At 41.7% G+C, this 19,187-nt stretch overlaps 1 protein-coding gene across 1 annotated transcript in view; it reads right to left on the bottom strand.

The window, feature by feature from the left end:
- Positions 1–207: 207 nt before the first annotated feature.
- The window catches only part of FBP1 (fructose-bisphosphatase 1), a 44,305-nt gene continuing 25,325 nt past the window's right edge, over positions 208–19,187 (bottom strand). Inside the window, exons 5-7 of the mRNA XM_030193653.1 lie at positions 14,613–14,750; positions 6,471–6,590; positions 208–905 (exon numbers count right to left, since the gene is read on the bottom strand). Of these exons, the coding sequence (XP_030049513.1) occupies positions 717–905; positions 6,471–6,590; positions 14,613–14,750 (447 nt within the window). The 3' untranslated portion in view covers positions 208–716. The remainder of the gene's footprint in view (positions 906–6,470; positions 6,591–14,612; positions 14,751–19,187) is intronic.

Below are 19,187 nucleotides of genomic sequence, written 5' to 3'. Positions count from 1 at the left end.
TCTCCAGGGTTGCAGTTCGGCACTCCTTTGTTAATGACATTCAGCTTTTAAAAAAGGTAGGCAAGTCTTGAGCAAGAGTGAAGAAGAAAAATGAGAGACGTAACGTAGATTTTTTTTTTAAATGAAGACCAGAAAGGACTGGACTAAGGGATGGAGCCTTTGTGGTTGTTTTGGCAGAACCCAAATAGCTGTCAATATTTAACTTTATTTTTTTTTTAAAAAAGGTAATTTAGAAGAATCAAACCCTGCAAAAGAAGGTTTTCGCTATTATAGCAGCTACAAGGCCAAATCATACACCCGATTGCAATTGCATGTTTCCAGCAAGTTTCAAATTTTTTTACATTCCCCTGTTAAATCTGACCATCTTGAGCTGTACAGATCAGAGCACATAACAGCACTGAAACTACAAATATATATAGATATAGGATTCTTCAGTATTCTTTAGTGCTTTTTGAAACAAATCATACAAAAATGTGTTTACTGGTGTAAAAAGGCACATGGGGAGGGGAACAAGGTGAATTTGTTATGTGAAAAACAAATAAAATCAAAGTTTACATAGAAAAATGTTTTATTCATAAGTTTTGCAAGTCAAATTTTACTTTCAATGCCATACTAATATTTGGCTTGAGTAATGAAAATGAAGCTTTTGCAATTTTTGCACAGAAGCATTTCACAGTTTCATCTTTGGTCCAGGTTGTCAGGAGCATTTGCTGTCCTCACTTGTGGTGTTTCTTGTAAATGGCAATATATTCTTGTACATCATCAGGAGAGCCCAGTACAACAGGCACCCTCTGGTGGATGTTATCAGGATTCACATCCAGCACGGCCTTGTCTCCTGTTGTGGCCATGCCCCCAGCCTTTTCTATTACATATGCCATGGGATTGCACTCGTATAGAAGCCTCAGCTGCAAAATGAAGGCAGACATTAAAGCTCTCACAAGATTGTTTACAAGCGGACATAAGCACTAACATTTCAAAAAGACTAGGGGTGCCAAACTCAAAAACAAAATTATCCTCCCTGAACACTGCAAAGGAAATACTGGGGATGCTTACTACTACTACTACTTATAGCACCCACAGAGCTGGCTGCCATGCAAGCATTCTCTAAGGGGCCCTTTTACTAAAGGATTGCAAGGCTTGCCGCATGGCAAACCCGGAACTACTGCAGGCCCACACTAGCGGTAGTTCCGCCTGAAGCACATGCCATGTCCGGCGCTACAGAAAAATAATTCCATAATTTCTAGTGTAGTGCTAACCTGGCAGTAATCTAGTACCACATGCTGCCCAGTTACCACCGGATTACTGCAGAAGCCCTTACCACCACCTTAATGGGTGGCGGTAAGTGCTCCCCCCTGCATGGCCACACAGTAAGAATAATCTTACCGTATGGCCATGTCTTTTTACCCACTGTGGTAAAAAGGGCCCTAGCATGGCACAAACAGCCCCTGCCGCTACTGCGGGGCTCTTTTTACCGCAGCTTGGTAAAAAGGACCCCTAAAGATGTTGCTATTTTCTCTTGTGGACCTGGTTTTAAGAGTTCTTAAAGGTTATGGGGCCATTGCCAAGTTGGTCCACAGATGAAGTCACGAAATTATTCAGCTAGTGGCGATTTTCAGTGCCAGTATCAACGAGCTGCTGGTTCTGTCTGGATACTCATCAGCAGCCACTATCTGGAGACTGCTACTGAATATCAGGGAGAGTTTTGCCCACTGTGGCAGGTGTTTAAAGATAATACTGATGATTGTGGGCTCGGTATTGGTGGATATATTTTCATGGAAAACATTATGTATTGGGCCATTATTTTTTAGCTGAAATATAGGCCCATTTTCAAAGCACAGACTTACAAAGTTACATAATTTATTATTTACTTTGAAAATGAGCACCACTGTGTTTGTAGACTAACAACAACAAAATTAAGCAAAACGTTGATCTGAACACTGACTCTTCGTTAAGTATGCCAAAATAATTTTTTTGAATAATTTGAGAACTGATAATACAAATACAAGGCAGAAATTTCTAAAGGTACAGCACATGTAAATCTGATCACATTAACATTCTGTTGAACTTTGTTGCAACAAGGTAAGTAACAATTTTATTTTTAATCTGACTTACAAAAGTACCAAACCCACCTTCTCCCCCCCCCCCCAAAACTAACAGGAACAAAGGTGAAAAAGGAAGGATCCGAAGCCAGTGGTGTTCCTTACGCTGGAATCAGACCCAGCTACAAAGCAGAAGCAAGATCCTCTGTGTTAATAAATATGAATCTAGCTGTGTACCCTTATGTGGCATCATAAGTATTGCCATACTGGGAAAGACCAAAGGTCCATCAAGCCCAGCATCCTGTTTCCAACAGTGGCCAATCCAGGTCACAAATACCTGGCAAGATCCCAAAAAAGTACAAAACATTCTATACTGCTTATCCCAGAAATAGTGGATTTTCCCCAAGTCCATTTTAATAATGGTCTATGGACTTTTCCTTTAGGAAGCCGTCCAAACCTTTTTAAAACTCCGCTAAGCTAAACACCTTTACCACATTCTCTGGCAACGAACTCCAGAGTTTAATTACACGTTGAGTGAAGAAACATTTTCTCCGATTCATTTTAAATTGACTACATTGTAGCTTCATCGCATGCCTCCTAGTCCTAGTATTGGCTCCCAAACGTTTTGAAACTTGATCCAACACCTGGCCTCTTTCCAACCCGCTCTGTGCCTCTCAAGGACCATCATAGCATAGACCAGATTCAACCACTGTGTTATGTTCGAAGGGGTTTCATTACATCACTGTAATATGATACATTTCCTAGCTAACAAAAACAGGTAATAAAGCAATTGCTTTTCTGGAGCAGCTGTGGAGCGCCCAATAGCTGAACAATCGTGGAATATAAAGGAGTTGAGGGCTATAGGGGACTTGTTATACAATATTCTAAGCAATATATCCGCTCCCAAAAGTTTTGGATGCTTCCACAAGACCAAAATAAATGACCCAATGTTGTCCTCTCTTCTCCACATTTTATGCAGTTATCAGATCCAATGCCCATCTTGAAAGCTCTATAAAGGTGCTATATAAGCTTGAAAGGGAAACTTGTAAATCTGTTCCTTAAGGTTTGCATTTACTACCTTAGCTAAAGGAGTAAGAATCAGTCCCTTAAGCCTGGTAGCATTAACCTCCAATCCTAAGTCCTGACCCGAGTCCATTTCTGGGCCCAGTGTTCCAAGGAGGTAGATATCTGTTTAGCATGTAACATCTTATGATAAAAAGAAATACTAGTTCTCCCTTAGAAAGCAAATAGGCTTCTTCAACTTGTTCAAGTGCATCTCCTATACGATATTGGGAATCTAAAGAATGAATATAATGTTTGACTTGTAAATACACATACTGGTCCACAGGATTCAAGAGACAAATGTCTCAAAATTGGTTAAGGGGGTACACCTGCCCATCCTCATCTATTACATATTGTGCATCTGTTATACCATCCCATGCCCAGATTCGAAATGCCTTGCTAGTAATACCCACTAGGAAATTAGTACAGTTTTCTTAAGGCACTTAGTGTACTTCAGATCTGAGTACACCTGTACTTGACCCCTGAGGCAGGTGGGTTTTGCAACCGAAACATAGCCCGTGTCGAGTCCCTTCTGTTGCCTAATAAAGAACACTTGTGGTGCACCCAGCATTCCAAGATCACCAGTTAAGGATTGCATACACTAGAAATCAAAATTTGAGAGAAATTCTACAAGAAAAAATGACAACAAAGCAGCCTAACCAAGAACCTTGACACAAGGCTTGTGGTAAATGTAAATATTGCACGACGATGGTGGAGAGTGATACTTTCGTCAACCCTCTGAATAGAAAGGAATATCAGCTAAGCTTCGCTACAGACTGTGAAACAACACATGTGGTGTATATTTTGATCTGCTCTTGCCCTAAGATCTACGTCGGAAAAACCAAACGATCGTTGAAATTAAGACTGAGTGATCATAAACATAACTTAAAATACAAACGCCTAGAGGCAACTCATAGCATGGAAAAGTCACATGACTTCTGCAATTATAAGTGTGCGGTTATTGATCACATTCCAGAATCGATACCGGGGAGGGGGGGGGGAGAGATAGGGATAGAAAACTAATACAAAAAGAACAACGATGGATATATAGACTAAGGTCTTTAAACCCGGAAGGACTGAATAGCCCGGTAGAATGGAAGGCTTTTTTATGAGCTTTTTCATGAACTTAAAGAAAGGATACGGATGAACGTTAATTCTGAAATAGGTAGGAGTCCCCTTTAAATTCAGAAGTAAGAGGTGATTGGGTAAAAGTATAGGCGTCTTACGTATTAAAAACAGCTGACAGGCGCCATCTTTTAAACATCATAGCAGTGGGGAGCAACAAAACTGCGAAACCTGCTAGAGGTAAAGGCAGTAGACAAAGACTAAGTGAGTACATGAGAATTAAGGTTGGTACACACAGTGTGATAAAGCGTAAACAATTTTTCTGTTTTCAGGGCAACAATAGCGGAGGTTCAGCTCCTAACGAAGCGAATGCGAAACAGAAGCTCACTTTAGAGCAAACCTACAAGAAAATGCCCCCCCAAAAAAGTTAAGTGCTAATAGTTGCATATAAAAGTATAAAATGTATGCGATTTAGCAATATAAAGAGGATTTTTGACTGATGAGGATGCCCGCCTGTAACCGCACTGGTAAAGTAACGAACCTGCGGCAGAGCGGAGCGGTGCTGTTCAAGACAGAGTGAATTTGCACCGGGTATCTGAAGTCTTTTACCCCTTAATAAGAGACTGTGTGGAATTTTATAGTTTGCAATAGAGATATTAGACATGCAAATTGGTGGGTATGTGGTTATCTGTTAGGTGCTAACATTTACATCAGCTCTGTTGCTGACGTACATGCATGTATCTGGTTAAGCTAGGATTCTATAAAGGAAAAGTAAGCACTTGATTTCCTTTATAAGATAGGCTTCTAATTGTAGGCACACTGTTACAGTGATTTGCCCTTTATGTGCCCCCCACATGGGTTTTGAGAGTTGTGTCCTATGGTAAGGGTAAAAATCACATGTGATGACCTACTTTTGAAACCATGTACATTTACCAGGGATGTGCATGCTAGACACAGGGAAATGAGCTTGCAGACTACCTGCAAACTGCCCAAGTGTACTCCAGTAGCTCTTGAATGAAGATACCAAATCCAAGGAAAAGAACACAGTCAACCAAAAAACCTGTTAGGATTTCTCTCTTGATTTGTTCAGGACTGTGTGGTAATACTCATTCTCCACTGCTGAGACATACTGGATGAAATCTCCAGAAATGTCATCTTTAACTCCTTTCCTGTTTAACCAGGTATCACTCCTGCAGTGGCAGTCCTTCTTACTCAACTCCCACACCAAAGACAGTATCACTTTCAAAGTCTGCCCTTACCCTGCCGGCTGCATAAGGCACTGTGAAACTACAGGGTAACCTTGAATGGACTAGTCTTTTTGCCAAGTGTACAAGCTAGTGGACTGCATAGCTGCTAGCTGACAAATTCAATTGACAATTGGGGGAAGATTTTCTAACGATGTAATTTGACATGTATTCATCTGCACTGTTGTATATACTCATGTATAGATCACACAATTTTTGACCTTTAGGATCAGAAAGTTGGGAGTGACCTATAGAGTCTGTAGCAGATCCCTATCCACCCATACCAGTTCCAACATCATCCCTTCCCCGCCCTATTTCCTCCCCCAAGGATCTTCCCCTGTACAGCATTCCCCCCATCCCTTTGATGTCTCACTCATACCTGTTCCCTAATGTGGGGCACTCCTCTACAGGCTTGTGTTCAGGGATACTGCAGGGTTGTGTCCTCTATCTCAAATCCTGCATCATTGCAGCTCCTGTGATGCATTTCCTGCTAAGCAGAGGGCATGACCCAGCAGCATGCATGAGCATGGGCCTGTAGAGGTATGGAAGAGCCAACAGAGGGAAGGGAGGGGGGGATAGGGAGACACTGGAAATGCAGTGGATGGGTAGGAAAGGGAAGGGGAAACCTATACATGAGTCGCTATGTGGACATTATAATTAAGGGGGAAAGAAGGGGTGCCATCTATAGGAGATAAGTTTGTTATCCTTTGGTACATCTGATTTTGTTATTTTAATTTATGTGATTAATTTAAATATGTTGTTTTGGAACCCCCCTAAATTAGAAGATATAAATTTATATCGCACACTGTCATAGAAAAAATGAATTTGTGAAAGAAGTCAATAGCAATGGTCTCAGTTTTGCTAACAGAAATCAAAAAGGATAAACATGTAGAGCTTTGTTCCTGATGTACAGTCTAGCAAAATGTTTTACTGGTTTGCTGCATCCAAGGCTTCTGACACTGAAATTGAAGCAGATACTACCTTCTTAAATAATCCAGCATTTTTCATCTACTTACTGATTCAGCCCATTTAAATGGGTCATGTAGATAAGAATCATTACCTTTCCTTTTGGGCTCTTCTCATTAGCTGGGTACAAGAAAATTCCCCCATACACCAATGTACGATGAACATCAGCAACCATGGATCCTATATATCTTGAGGCATAGGGAGCACTACCATCCTGAAAGAAAAAAAGTTGAATTCAAAATCAACGAGACCTTCCCTAGACATCCTGATATAGATCTAAATGAAAACACCTTATTCATTATTGAAACAGAAAAGTAACATAGTAAATGACGGCAGACCTGAACAGTCCATCCAGTCTGCCCAACAAGATAAACTCATTTTACATGGTATGTGATTTGTCCTTGCCATTCTCAGGGCACAGACTGTAAAAGTCACCCAGCACTGTTCTTGTACTAAAAGTTCTGAAGCTAACATCAAACCCCCTTAAAATTTACACTCCAGTCCATCCATATCTATTCAGTTACGATCAGGGCATAGACCGTAGAAGTCTGCCCAGTACTGGTTTTGCTTCCCAATTAGCGGCGGCGCCACCCAATCTCTGCTTCCGTAGATCCATTCCTTCTAAATCAGGATTCCTTTGTGTTTATTCCACACATTTGAATTCCATTACCGTTTTCATCACCACCTCCCGCGGGAGGGCATTCCACGTATCTACCACCCTTTCCATTAAAAAAAAATACTTCCTATTACTCCTGAGTCTGCCCCCCTTCAACCTCATGTCCTCTAGTTCTTCCACCTTCCCTTCTCCGGAAAGGAAAAATTAGGACTTACCTGATAATTTTCTTTCCTTTAGTCACAGCAGATGAATCCAGAAACTGGTGGGTTGTATCCGCCTACCAGCAGGTGGAAACAGAGAACACTGAAAAAAAGGTAGTGACTCTGGACATCCGGTTCCTTCCCTCTTCAGTATAGAACATATCCCAAAGCAGAACGAAGAAACAAACTTTCCTCACAGACAACAACCACTCCCCGAACCGGAGCAACAAGAATCAACGAAGGAGGGACCAACTCAACCTCCTGCTTCATCTGGAACAATCATGAAGGTTCTCTTCTCTTGGTTCATACATTTTTTCCTTTTTTTTTTTACAATGAAGCACTGCAGAAAAATTGGACACTGAAAGACTAACCTTCATAATAGGGAGGGATCCTGGATTCATCTGCTGTGACTAAAGGAAAGAAAATTATCAGGTAAGTCCTAATTTTTCCTTCCTTAGCATCAACAGCAGATGAATCCAGGAACTGGTGGGATGTACCAAAGCACTCCCTAAGCTGGGTGGGAAAACGTGGCCACTCAGGAATGAACCTGCACCCCGAACTGCGCATCTTCCCATGCCGCCATGTCCAACCGATAATGTCGAACAAAGGAAAGATGTGATGCCCAAGTAGCTGCCCCACATATCTCTTGAAGGGAAAAAAAAAAAAAAAAAAACACACCTGTTTCTGCCCAAGAGGAAGCCTGCGCTCGTGTGGAATGCGCCTTAAACGCGTCCAGAGACCTACCCAAAACCAGATAAGCAGAAAAAATGGCCTCCTTAAGCCAGCGAGCGATTGTGGCTTTAGACACTGGAAAACCGCACTGCAGCCCTAACAACAAAATGAAGAGATGATCAGAGCACCGGAAGTCGTTTGACAGGTGTAAATATTGCATTAGAACTCTGCGAATATCCAAAAGGCGCAACTACCCGAAAGAATCTGGGAAATCTTTTCGAAATAAAGGCAGGAAAAATGGCTGATTCAGGTGAAAAGCCGAAGCAATCTTAGGTAGGAAGAGACAGTCCGAACCGTAACCCTGGATTCCGAGAACTGTAAGAACGGATTGCGGCAGGAAAGAGCCTGACGCTCCGAAACTCTCTGAACCGAAGCCATGGCGACTAAAAAGACCGCCTTGAACGTAAGATCTTTCTCCGAAGTTGTCTTGAGCGGTTCAAAAGGAGCCCTCTGCATAGCCTTTAGAACCAACCCCAAGTTCCAAGAGGGCACGGATTGCGCAACGGGGGACAAAGATGTAAGGCTCCCCACAAGAAACAGACGACATCTGGAAGAGCAGCGAGGGAAGATACTGCCACATGCCCCTGGAAACAAGCTAGCGCAGCCACCTGAACCCGGAGGGAATTGTATGCCAGTCCTTCCTGTAAACTCTCCTGCAAAAAATCCAGCATCCGTGACTCAGAAGCTCTTAACGGCGACCATGCCTGCGCGGTACACCATGACTCAAAAGGACACCAAACACGAGCATAAGCCAAAGTGGACCATTTGCGAGTTCAAGCAAAGTAGCAATAACCTTGTCCGATTAACCCTTCTTCCTCAACCTTGCCCTTTCAACAGCCAGGCCGTAAGACCAAAGCGGGAGGGATCCTCCCAGCTACTGGACCCTGATGCAGAAGGTGTGGCAACAGAGGGGGACAAAACAGCACTGCCACCAACAACTGCCTGAGATCCACATACCAAGATCGACGGGGATAATCCAGAGCCACTAGGATCACCAATCCCTGGTGAAGACCTCGCCCTATCAAGGGCCAAGGAGGAAACACGTACAGAAGATCTGATGGCCACGGTTGAGAAAGGGCCTCCATTCCTGCGGATCCGGGATCTCTCCTGCTGCTGAAAAAACGTTTCACTTTGGCATCTGTGCTGGACGCCATGAGATCGATCTCTGGCTTTCCCCACTTGGAACAAATCTGGAGAAAGGCATCCGCCGCAAGCTCCCATTCCGCCGAGTCAATGCGATGCCTGCTGAGGAAATTGGCTTGCACATTTCTTTGACCGGCAATATGGGCCGCCGACAAAGAACAGATGACAATATTGGCCACCTCCGTAGCTAGGGCTGTGCTCTGAGTGCCTCCCTCATAGGCACCACCGTCGTATTGTCTGAGAACTCGGACCACTTGACCATTTAGTGTCCTCTGGAAGGCCAGGAAGGCTCGTAAAACCACTCTCAGAGCTGTCCACTGACCCTGCGAAAGCGGTTGAGGCAATGAGCACCCCAACCAGACAGGCTGGCATCCATAATCACTAGCAACCATTGAGGGGTCGCAAAGGGTATCCCCATTCGCAGATTGTCTTTGGAGAGCCACCAAGCCATGCTGCATTTCGCCACAGGGAGCCAAGGCAGCCGCCGCTGGTTCTCTAGACAGACCGGAGTCCAGCGACTTAGCAGGGACAGCTGCAGGGGCCGCATGTGTCTCTTCGACCAAAGCACCACCTCAAAAGTGGCTGTCACTAATCCGAAAAGCTGTACATAATCCCAAGCTCGGGGTTACAGGGTGCTCAAGAGAAGACGGACCCGAGTAGATTAAGAAAGAAATTTTAAATTTTACAGCAAAGCCATCACAGTCCAGTCTTCATTTGGTTCTGTTCAAATGAGATTTAAAAATTAGTCTGAAACAATTCGAACTGCAAAAAAATCAAGAGGTACATTCTTCTTGGCTAGCATTTGCCCCCAGATTCTATATGCAACACCTACATAAGTATTGCCATACTGGGACAGAACAAAGGTCCATCAAGCCCAGCATCCTGTTTCCAACAGTGGCCAATCTAGTACCTGTCAAGATCCAAAAAAAGATCCAGAAATAAGCAATGGAGTTTCCCCAAGTGCATTTTAATAATGGTCTATGGACTTTTCGTTTAGGAAGCCGTCCAAACCTTTTCTAAACCCCGCTAATTTTTCACAATCCTCTCGCGATTTAACAACTTTGAATAACTTTGTGTTGTCAGCAAATTTAATTACCTCACTAGTTACTCCCATCTCTAGGTCATTTATAAATATGTTAAAAATCAGTGGTCCCAGCACAGACCCCTGGGGAAACCCACTATCTACCCTTCTCTATTGAGAATACTGACCATTTAACCCTACTCTCTGTTTTCTATCCTTTAACCAGTTTTTAATCCACAATAGGACACTGCCTCCTATCCTAAGACTCTCCAATTTCCTCTGGAGTCTTTCTTGAGGTACTTTGTCAAACGCCTTTTGAAAATCCAGATACACAATATCAACTGGCTCACCTTTATCCACATGTTTATTCACCCCTTCACCTAGATTTGTGCGTCATAATTTGGGCGCACTCTTAAGATACAATACACAAATTAATTAGAGCGAATTATCCTCAATAATCTCAAAAAGCTCATCAAGATTTTCCATGCACATCTAGCAGTGCACTATTCTATAGGAAATGGTGTCTAACTCTAATACTGCATAACTCAAAGGAGGAATGGCCATGGGCATGTCAGGGGCATTCCGAAAGTTACGCCTATTGTTACAGAATACTGCCTTAGCATGCCTAACTTGGGCACCAGCCGGCTAAGTGTGGGAATCGACAAAGCACAATTCTATAAAAGGACGCACACCCTTTATAGAATTGCACTTAGTGCCAATTTTTTCCAGCACCAGAATATCAGCACCATTTATAGAATCTTGCTCCTGGTGCCCATTTCAAATCAGTTTCAAAAAAACATTGTTGGATAAGTTTGAAGTGGAGAATTTCTGTAGGGGGTGCTCTATCGAGTCCTGTAGTTACAAGATGTCAGCTGTAGTAAGACTGATTTTTCCCTGGCAATATTCCCCCCATTTTGAGGGGTAGGCACTCATAAAATTTGTTTTTGTGGTTTCATTTTTTTTATGACATTCATATCAAAGAAAAAAAATGAAACCACAAAAACAAATTTTATGAGTGCCTACCCCTCAAAATGGGGGGGAATATTGCCAGGGAAAAATCAGTCTTACTACAGCTGATATCTTGTAACTACAGGACTCATAGAATACACTCGGGGCACACCTAATGTAGAGGAGTAGACTAGTGATTAGTGCAGTGGACTCTGATCTTGGGGTACTGGGGTCGATTCCCACTGCAGTTCCTTGTGACTTTGGGCAAGTCACTTAACCCTCCATTGCCCCAGGTACAAAATAAGTACCTGTATATAATATTTGCTTTGATTGTAAACACAGAAAGGCGGTATTATCAAGTCCCACTCCCTTTCTCCTTTCTTAATTTAGGTATCAGCATTTACACCAAGTTTTACTTGGCATAACTGCCCATGACTAAATTTAGTTGTGCAGATGGGCACTTGGCATATTCTATAGACAGTGTGGAAATTTAGGGGTATTCTATAAACTACGCCTAAATTTAGGCATAGTTTATAGAATACACCTAGGCGTATTTTTTCAGCACAATATGTAGCATCTAGCCCTACATGCAAACGTTGCACACTCTTACAGGTGAATGACATTTGTTTGAAATGACTGCCCATCCCTACCAGTTTTTAGAAAGCTTCCAAAGTGATGCATCTTCAGAAACCCAACTTACACAGACACTGTATTCAGGTTTGCCAACTATAAAGGAGTGGCCTAGTGGTTAGGGTGGTGGACTTTGGTCCTGGGGAACTGTGGAACTGAGTTCAATTCCCACTTCAGGCACAGGCAGCTCCTTGTGACTCTGGGCAAGTCACTTAACCCTCCATTGCCCCATGTAAGCCGCATTGAGCCTGCCATGAGTGGGAAAGTGCGGGATACAAATGTAACAAAAAATAAATTAAATAAAATACAGAAGATGAAAACCACTATTATATGTAGCTTACACAGAACCAGCGTAGTCCCACTTAAAAATCAGTACTGGATGAGGTTTGTAATACGAAAAAAACAAACATGCGTGGGATAAACATAAAGGAATCCTGTTCAAAAGGAATGGATCCTCAGAAGCTTAGCCGAGATTGGGTGGCAGAGCCGGTGGGGGGAGGCGGGGCTAGTGCTGGGCAAGACTTCTACCACACAAAAAGTAGCACATATGAGTTATCTTGTTGGGCAGACTGGATGGACCGTGCAGGTCTTTTTCTGCCGTCATCTGCTATGTTACTATGTAATAAATTTAAGGGTCTGGCTAGGTAATAAATTGGAGTTCCAGGATCAAATTTCTTGTATATTATGGTCAACATTTGCAAGTTTAAATATTAATGAGACATTTAAGATCTTTATCACATCAGAAAGATACAGCTATTTCAATCCATGGTTTGCGATACCCAGATTAGACTACTGCAATGCTGTGTATTATGGTTTATTTAAACAGATTGCAACTTGTTTGCTAAAAAATATTTTAAAATCTTGATCATGTTAACACCAAGTCTGAAAAATCTGCATTGGTTACCAATTGAATGTCGTGGGAAGTTTAAATTTTAGTTATTTATGTGTTTTATCAAGAGGGTCCAACCTATCTTAAAGAGTTTTTGGTGCCTTATAAACCATCTAAATTATTAGGCTCTTTTAGAGTCTTGCTTCAAGTGCCTAATAAAATCAGATTTCTTACACCGACTGTATTTTTGGTTATAGGGGCCCCAGACTATGGAATAAGATTCCCATAGGCTCAAGACTATTCTCTGTTATCATTAAAAAAAAAAAATGTTTAAAGGATTGTTTTTTTCCAGAATTATTTTAAACAATTACCAGATTCTGTATACTCTGTTTACTGTATTTATTACTATAAGGTTTAAATGAAAAGTAATGCCTCCACCTCTATAACTTTTGTTTAAATGAAGATATTTGTAATGAATAAAAAATAAATAAATGCATACAACTTGCTCTTTTAATACTTTTCTACATAGTTACCACCATTCACCACACATTTCTGCTAACAATAGCAAGCTTTTGAAAGCTTTCATGAAGGAGCTCCACATCTTGTCTCTTCAGCCGCTAAAGGTATTCCTTCAATTTTGGAAAAAGATGGAAACTGCATGGTACTACTAAGTCTGTGCTGCATGGAAGATGGCGCTAGACTGAGGCCTATCTTCGAAATAGTATTTTGTGCTATGTGAGGCCTAGTGTTGTCACGTTTACAACAAAATTTCCTTCTTGTGCTTCCTAACTCTCCTCAATCATTCTTTTTAGGGATGCAATGTAACATTTTGAGTGATCCTCTGTCCTTTACGTGTGTCAATCTTTCTCAAGCGAGGCTTGTCCGTTGCTATCACAGGTCATCTACTTCATACTTGATCACACAAATCAGCCCTTCCTAGCCCACAATATTACATTTGTTGCCCAGTGACGCACAGTACTCACATCAACACAAATCACCATAAACAATCTGCATGAAGTGGTGAATTTCAATTGGGACTCCTTCAACATTCAGAAATTCTATCAAGGCACATTGCTTAAATCACACAGCATCTCACTGCTTGCTTCCATTTCATAAGCAAGAGTAAAACAGCCTTTTCACCCCGACACTTCTCACAAATTTGAGATAAAGAGAGATTTCAAAGAACAAGTGAATGCGTGTCGCGATTCAATACAGTCATCTGTTGAATTATGGAGGTAGAGACATTACTCTTCATTTAACCCTCGTATATGTACTATTGTAATTTTTTGTTTTGTGACTACAGTACTGCAAATACTTTAATTATATATTTTAGTTTGTCATAACATGCTTCAAGTTCTTGGCTGATACATGTAAAGTACGTCTGGTAGATAAGACCACTTGGTCTACCCAATCTAGTTTTGTATAAATTACCCCTTGTCCTCGAGCTTTCCGTTCTACAAATGTGCTACCTTCTGGTGCATTGATGTTCACTAAATGGTTAAATTATTATTCCCCGTTAGAAGGGCACATTTGGCTCCTTCAGTCTGTGTATAGTTTATAATGCAGCACATGCCCCATTTTGGCAGCCTCTTGAACCGCCTCTTATCAAATGTCTTTGTAGACGGAAAGGGAGAGAACTGCAAACAGTACTCATGATGGGGTCTTGGAAACCTTCACTGAAGTACAGTACTTTTCTACTAGTAATAATGTTTTGCACCCATTAGAGTACTAAGGTTTCATTAGGGCAGTGAAAGTCAAAGGGAAACTCTCCACATTTTAGAGACATCTATAATATAAGTCCTTCTACTTAAAAAAATATTATAATATGGAGTGGTGCTCATATACTGTATGTATGAATGCTGAAATAAGCTTTTCTTCTGTCAGACACTGTCCTTGGTAGCAAGGCTAAGAAAAGTCTCTAGTCCTTTTCAAAAAATGGCAATTAGAGCATCATATTCTGTTTGGCTTATTAAAGCCCCAGTTCAAATCATTTTACACCATTTTATATTGGGATCATGCAATTACAAAATCTACTCAAGTGCTGATCGACCTTGCCATTGGCACCAGTTACATCTCAGGCTCATTACATGAAATTAGTAAACATCCAGCAGACCCACCTCAGGAAACTTCTTTTTCTGCAAGTATTCTTTGACTGCAGGATCAAAGTATTTGGCATAACCCTCATTGAGGCTGTAGATGTTACCTTTCTTTTTGATCTTCACGTTCTTATCAACCAAAAGGAACTCTCCAATTGCCTAATCATACAGTAAAGAAATACAATAGTTAAAGCTTTTAGTTTCCAGTGAATTTGTATTTTGTAAAAATCATCAACTTGCAACATTTAAAATACTACTTACTATCATTGATGCTATGAATAAAGTTAAGATATCTGGAATGAACACAAATGTTAAATTTGGGCCCGGCATAACCTATCCACAACATGCTTAGTGCTTACAGCTCCTCCTTCCTCATGTGTGTGTGTTTTTTTGTTTGATGTAATGCACCCCTCAGGAGTGCACCTAGGTTTGGTAGCCAACCTGACAGGAGCCCCCAGGGCTAGCTTCCTCATACTCTGTGGAATTTGTGAATCCTGTCAGAGTAATACAGGTCACAGATACGAGGCACACTCTATGCTTTCCCCACCTAGGTATCAGAGTGAAACATTTGTCTGACCATCAAAAACACTTCTGCGACACCTGCATCCATTTGTGCTTTTCTTTTAAAAAGAAACTCTGACCATTTACTTTTTAGTGGTTATACTTCTTTCCTATGTACAAATTTGATCACAACTAGTGATCCCTTTATACAAAGTTAGTTAAGTAGTTTGCATATGCTGTGACTCTTCTCTCTATATATAGTGTGCCTGGTATCTGTGACCTGTATTACCCTGACAAGATTCACAAATTCCACAGAGTACAGAAACCACTGTAACCTTCTGCGATTTGTTATGTGTACTCTTCTGACAGCATTCACATATTCCACAGAAATTTTCCCTCTATTTTTCTCCTTTAGGATCCCAACCCTCTGGGGATTAAACTCTACAACTGAAGCTATTCAGTAAACCCTTTAGCCTATGTACTCCAATCCACACTCCACTTTCCTGATTTTCGACTTTCACATCTCATCAGCTGAATCTCACCCAGCTCTCCCAGGGCCACCCTGCTTTCCCTACCTAGCGTTTGTCTAACCATCAAAAACACTTCTGCCACACCTGCACCCGTTTGTGCTTTTCTTTTAAAAAGAAGCTCTGATCATTTACTTTTTAGTGGTTATACTTCTTTCCTATGTACAAATTTGATCACAACTAGCGATCCCTTTACACAGAGTTAATTAAGTAGTTTGCATATGCTGTGACTCTTCTCTAGCACAAGGTGACCTCAGCATGAAGTTGCTAAAGAGAAACAGAAAAGATACCATCCACTACCAACTTGTCCTTACCACACAAACCTGCCTTGTTTAAACTGCTTCCCAAAGGACTCTCACAAATCAAGTGCCAGCCTATTTTTTTAGCACACAAGCCATGTCCTTATTGAAAACCCCTTTGTAGAAGGGATTTCATGAATACCTTATGACAGTGGTCTTCACTGAACTTTGAGCAGCCTCCCAGCTGGTTAATACATTTTCCAGATTCCTATCAGAAGTAGCTCCTGCAGCTCCGTGTCCATCTACCAGCAGGTGGAGATAGAGAGCAATCTTTTGCCTCCCTATATGTGGTCATGTGCTGCTGCTGGAAACTCCTCAGTATGTTCTCTATCTCTTGCTTCCCTCTTCCTACTGTAGCCGTGCTCTATCCTACTTTGAGCTGCAGCAGCTGGTCCTCCAGGATCAAGTATCTCTCCCTCTTTCCTCTTAGAGGTACCAGTGGCAACAACAAACAGGGCAAGGGTATGAATAGCAGCTTCAGTGTCTGCTTCTGTCCAGCACTATTGTCCCACTGCCTCTTCCTATTCTCAGGGTATGCTGAGAGCAAAGGGCACTGAAGCTTCACACTCACTGTTATATCGTAGTTACAACCTGAGCCAACTCTGGAAGACAGGGAACTGCTGCACCACCAAAAAAAAAAAAGGAGGCGAACATAGCTCTGTCCAACAGCTATGCATTTCTCTTCCCACTGACTCAAAAACACAGCCTGGGAGGACAACGGGGGCTACACTGAGAATTCACAGGGACTACCTTTAGCCCACAAATTTATGAAGTGTAGAGCACAATTCATTTATTTACTTGGCTTTTGCTCACACCTTTTTCAGTAGTAGCTACGGTGAATGCTTTGTCTCAGCGACTTCCAACCAGGCCTGAATTTAGACATAGGAAACTGCCTAAGATGTCAAATACCTAGGCCAAGAGGAGCCTGCTCCAGCTTAATTTTGGGCCATGTGCTGCTTGAAGAGGGCATCACCGTGGCCTTCCTTGAGATCCATTCTGGAAGGCGAGCAGTCTTTGGGATCTAGCAATCCTCCCCCTGCTATCTGGCAACAACATTTTAAATCTGGCACTGTTTCCAAATCAGTTACAAGTCTCCCACTATAAACATTTTTATTGTAGTTAAATCTTACATGTTTCCAAATGAGAACACATTAGGAAGAATCATTGCTTTTCCATCCTTCAGATCTATCATTCTTCCAGTGCCCTGCCTACCCTTACTATTACCTTCCTCTCAGCCTCCAAGGTGTCCTCAATTCTCACTCTCTGCCTCTTCAGTTTTCTCTTCCCACCTTTAAGTTCTCTCCACCTAGCCATAGTGGTGGCAGCCAGCCAGAAATGTAACAATCACACAATGAGCATGTGCTCTTGATCCACACAACCAGGGCAGGATTAACTATTTGGTGGCTCCTAGGCAGCAAACAAGCATATTGGACTCCCCCCCCCCCCCCCCCATTAAAACAAATACATTTTAAACATTTCACTAATGAGACTCCATATGGCTATGACTACGGAAGAAGCAGCAGCAGGTAAGAAGCACAGTTTGCTGATTTTTCCTGCAGACTGCGGGACAAAACACAAGGATATGAGAAGGCAGATCTGTGCAGGCGGTGGTGGCTTAGGTCATACCCACTTCCCACATTCTTCTGCCAGGACAAAAATTTCACTTGGGAGTCAATGAATCATCAAAACAGAGTGCTCTTCCTAAACACTGGACCCTAGGCACCTGCCTAGTTTGCCTATACCTTAATCTTGCCTCAAGTACGGCAGCCCTCCCCTATACACTCTTTTCAAAACAGAATGTGTAAATGGATTGGAGGAGCATGCGCTCATTTGGTCCTTCCATTGCCCTTATTGTTCTTACTGCTGCAAGAAAAAGGTAGTGAAATGGACAGCTGCACATTCCTCCTCACCTGGTGTGAACTAAGGTGGGAAAACGTGCAGTAGCAGAGCTCATGTAAGCATATTAGGCACCTTAGGGAAAATATTTAGCCTTGTGCTCCACCCAATTAACTTTAAAGCTCCTAGATCCACCCCTTCCCCCTCCTGAGATTCTGATCACTCAAAAATCATCATGATCACCCGACTACCCGTCAGAATGACCCCATAAAAATGCATAGCCGAACATCTTATTTTTTAATACTAAAAACTGCAATTTTTAAAAAATATTTATCTGGTTAAAAAAGACTATATGAAAACTGACCACCCTCCCTGCGGGTAAAAGAACACACATAAGGTTCTTTTAAGTTAGAGTGGCTGGTAGGACTTATTTCACTTGACTAAAACTGCTCTTTTCCACTCCCTGAAGCTTCTGCCCTAAGCAACCATCTGGCCTGCCAAATGTCTTGGCCTGTACTCCTAGTCCTTGAGGTCTGCCAACAAGTCAGGTTTTCAGGATATCCCTAATGAATATGCATTTTAAAAAATTTACATAAAATGGAAGTAGTAAGCATGCAATCAATCTCCTTCATGAATATTAATTTGGGATATCCTGAACACATGACCCACTGGAAGCTCAAGGACTAGGAATGAAGGCCAAAGGCGGAATGGTTAAACCAGCCCTGAAAGGTATGGATTACTAGTAATTACTAGGAGAGTGCAGCCAGAAAATTCTCTTTTCCAGGAATATTTTGTCTTGGTTTTTTACTTCATGTCATCATGGGAGCAATGTTGTTAAAAGTGTGCACTCCAGCAAACATGAAATTTTTTTTTCTGCTAGTTTTCGTTTGCCAACAACATGAAATGACATAGGATATGTGGTTAACATTTCCTGTGCATTTGTTTAAAACTGACCTATCCCTAGTAAATACTACCCCAATCTGCATCCGAAAAAAAAAAAAAAAAAGACTCACTGGACCAAAAAGATTAGCTGGGAAATTTGTCGGTGAACTGGTTGGTATGTATCAAGCTATAGATAGTCTGCAATTTTTATTACAGCATTTAGCAATACAACCAATAAGCTACAGTACCTTGTAAAAAGTCTTCACACCCTTACGAATTTCACATTCTGCTGTCTAAAGATTACAATTTAAAATGCATTAAACTAGACTCTTGTTTCACTGATCTAAACATACAGTTACAGGAATACTCCAAAAGAAATGATTTTTAAAAATCCAACAGTCTCGATTGCGTAGGTCTTCACACCCTTGATTCAAAACTTAAATTTGTGCAAAAAAGTGCTTCCACTAGCTATGAGTCACTTAGGATAAGCAGCCATCTACCAACTTTGCACTGCAGGGTGCTGCAGATTTAAGAACAGCTCCAGGTGGGCT

Source organism: Microcaecilia unicolor, chromosome 2 (genome assembly GCF_901765095.1).
Source record: "Microcaecilia unicolor chromosome 2, aMicUni1.1, whole genome shotgun sequence".
NCBI classification, from domain to species: Eukaryota; Metazoa; Chordata; class Amphibia; order Gymnophiona; family Siphonopidae; genus Microcaecilia; species Microcaecilia unicolor.
This window is presented reverse-complemented; position numbering and strand designations above follow the sequence as displayed.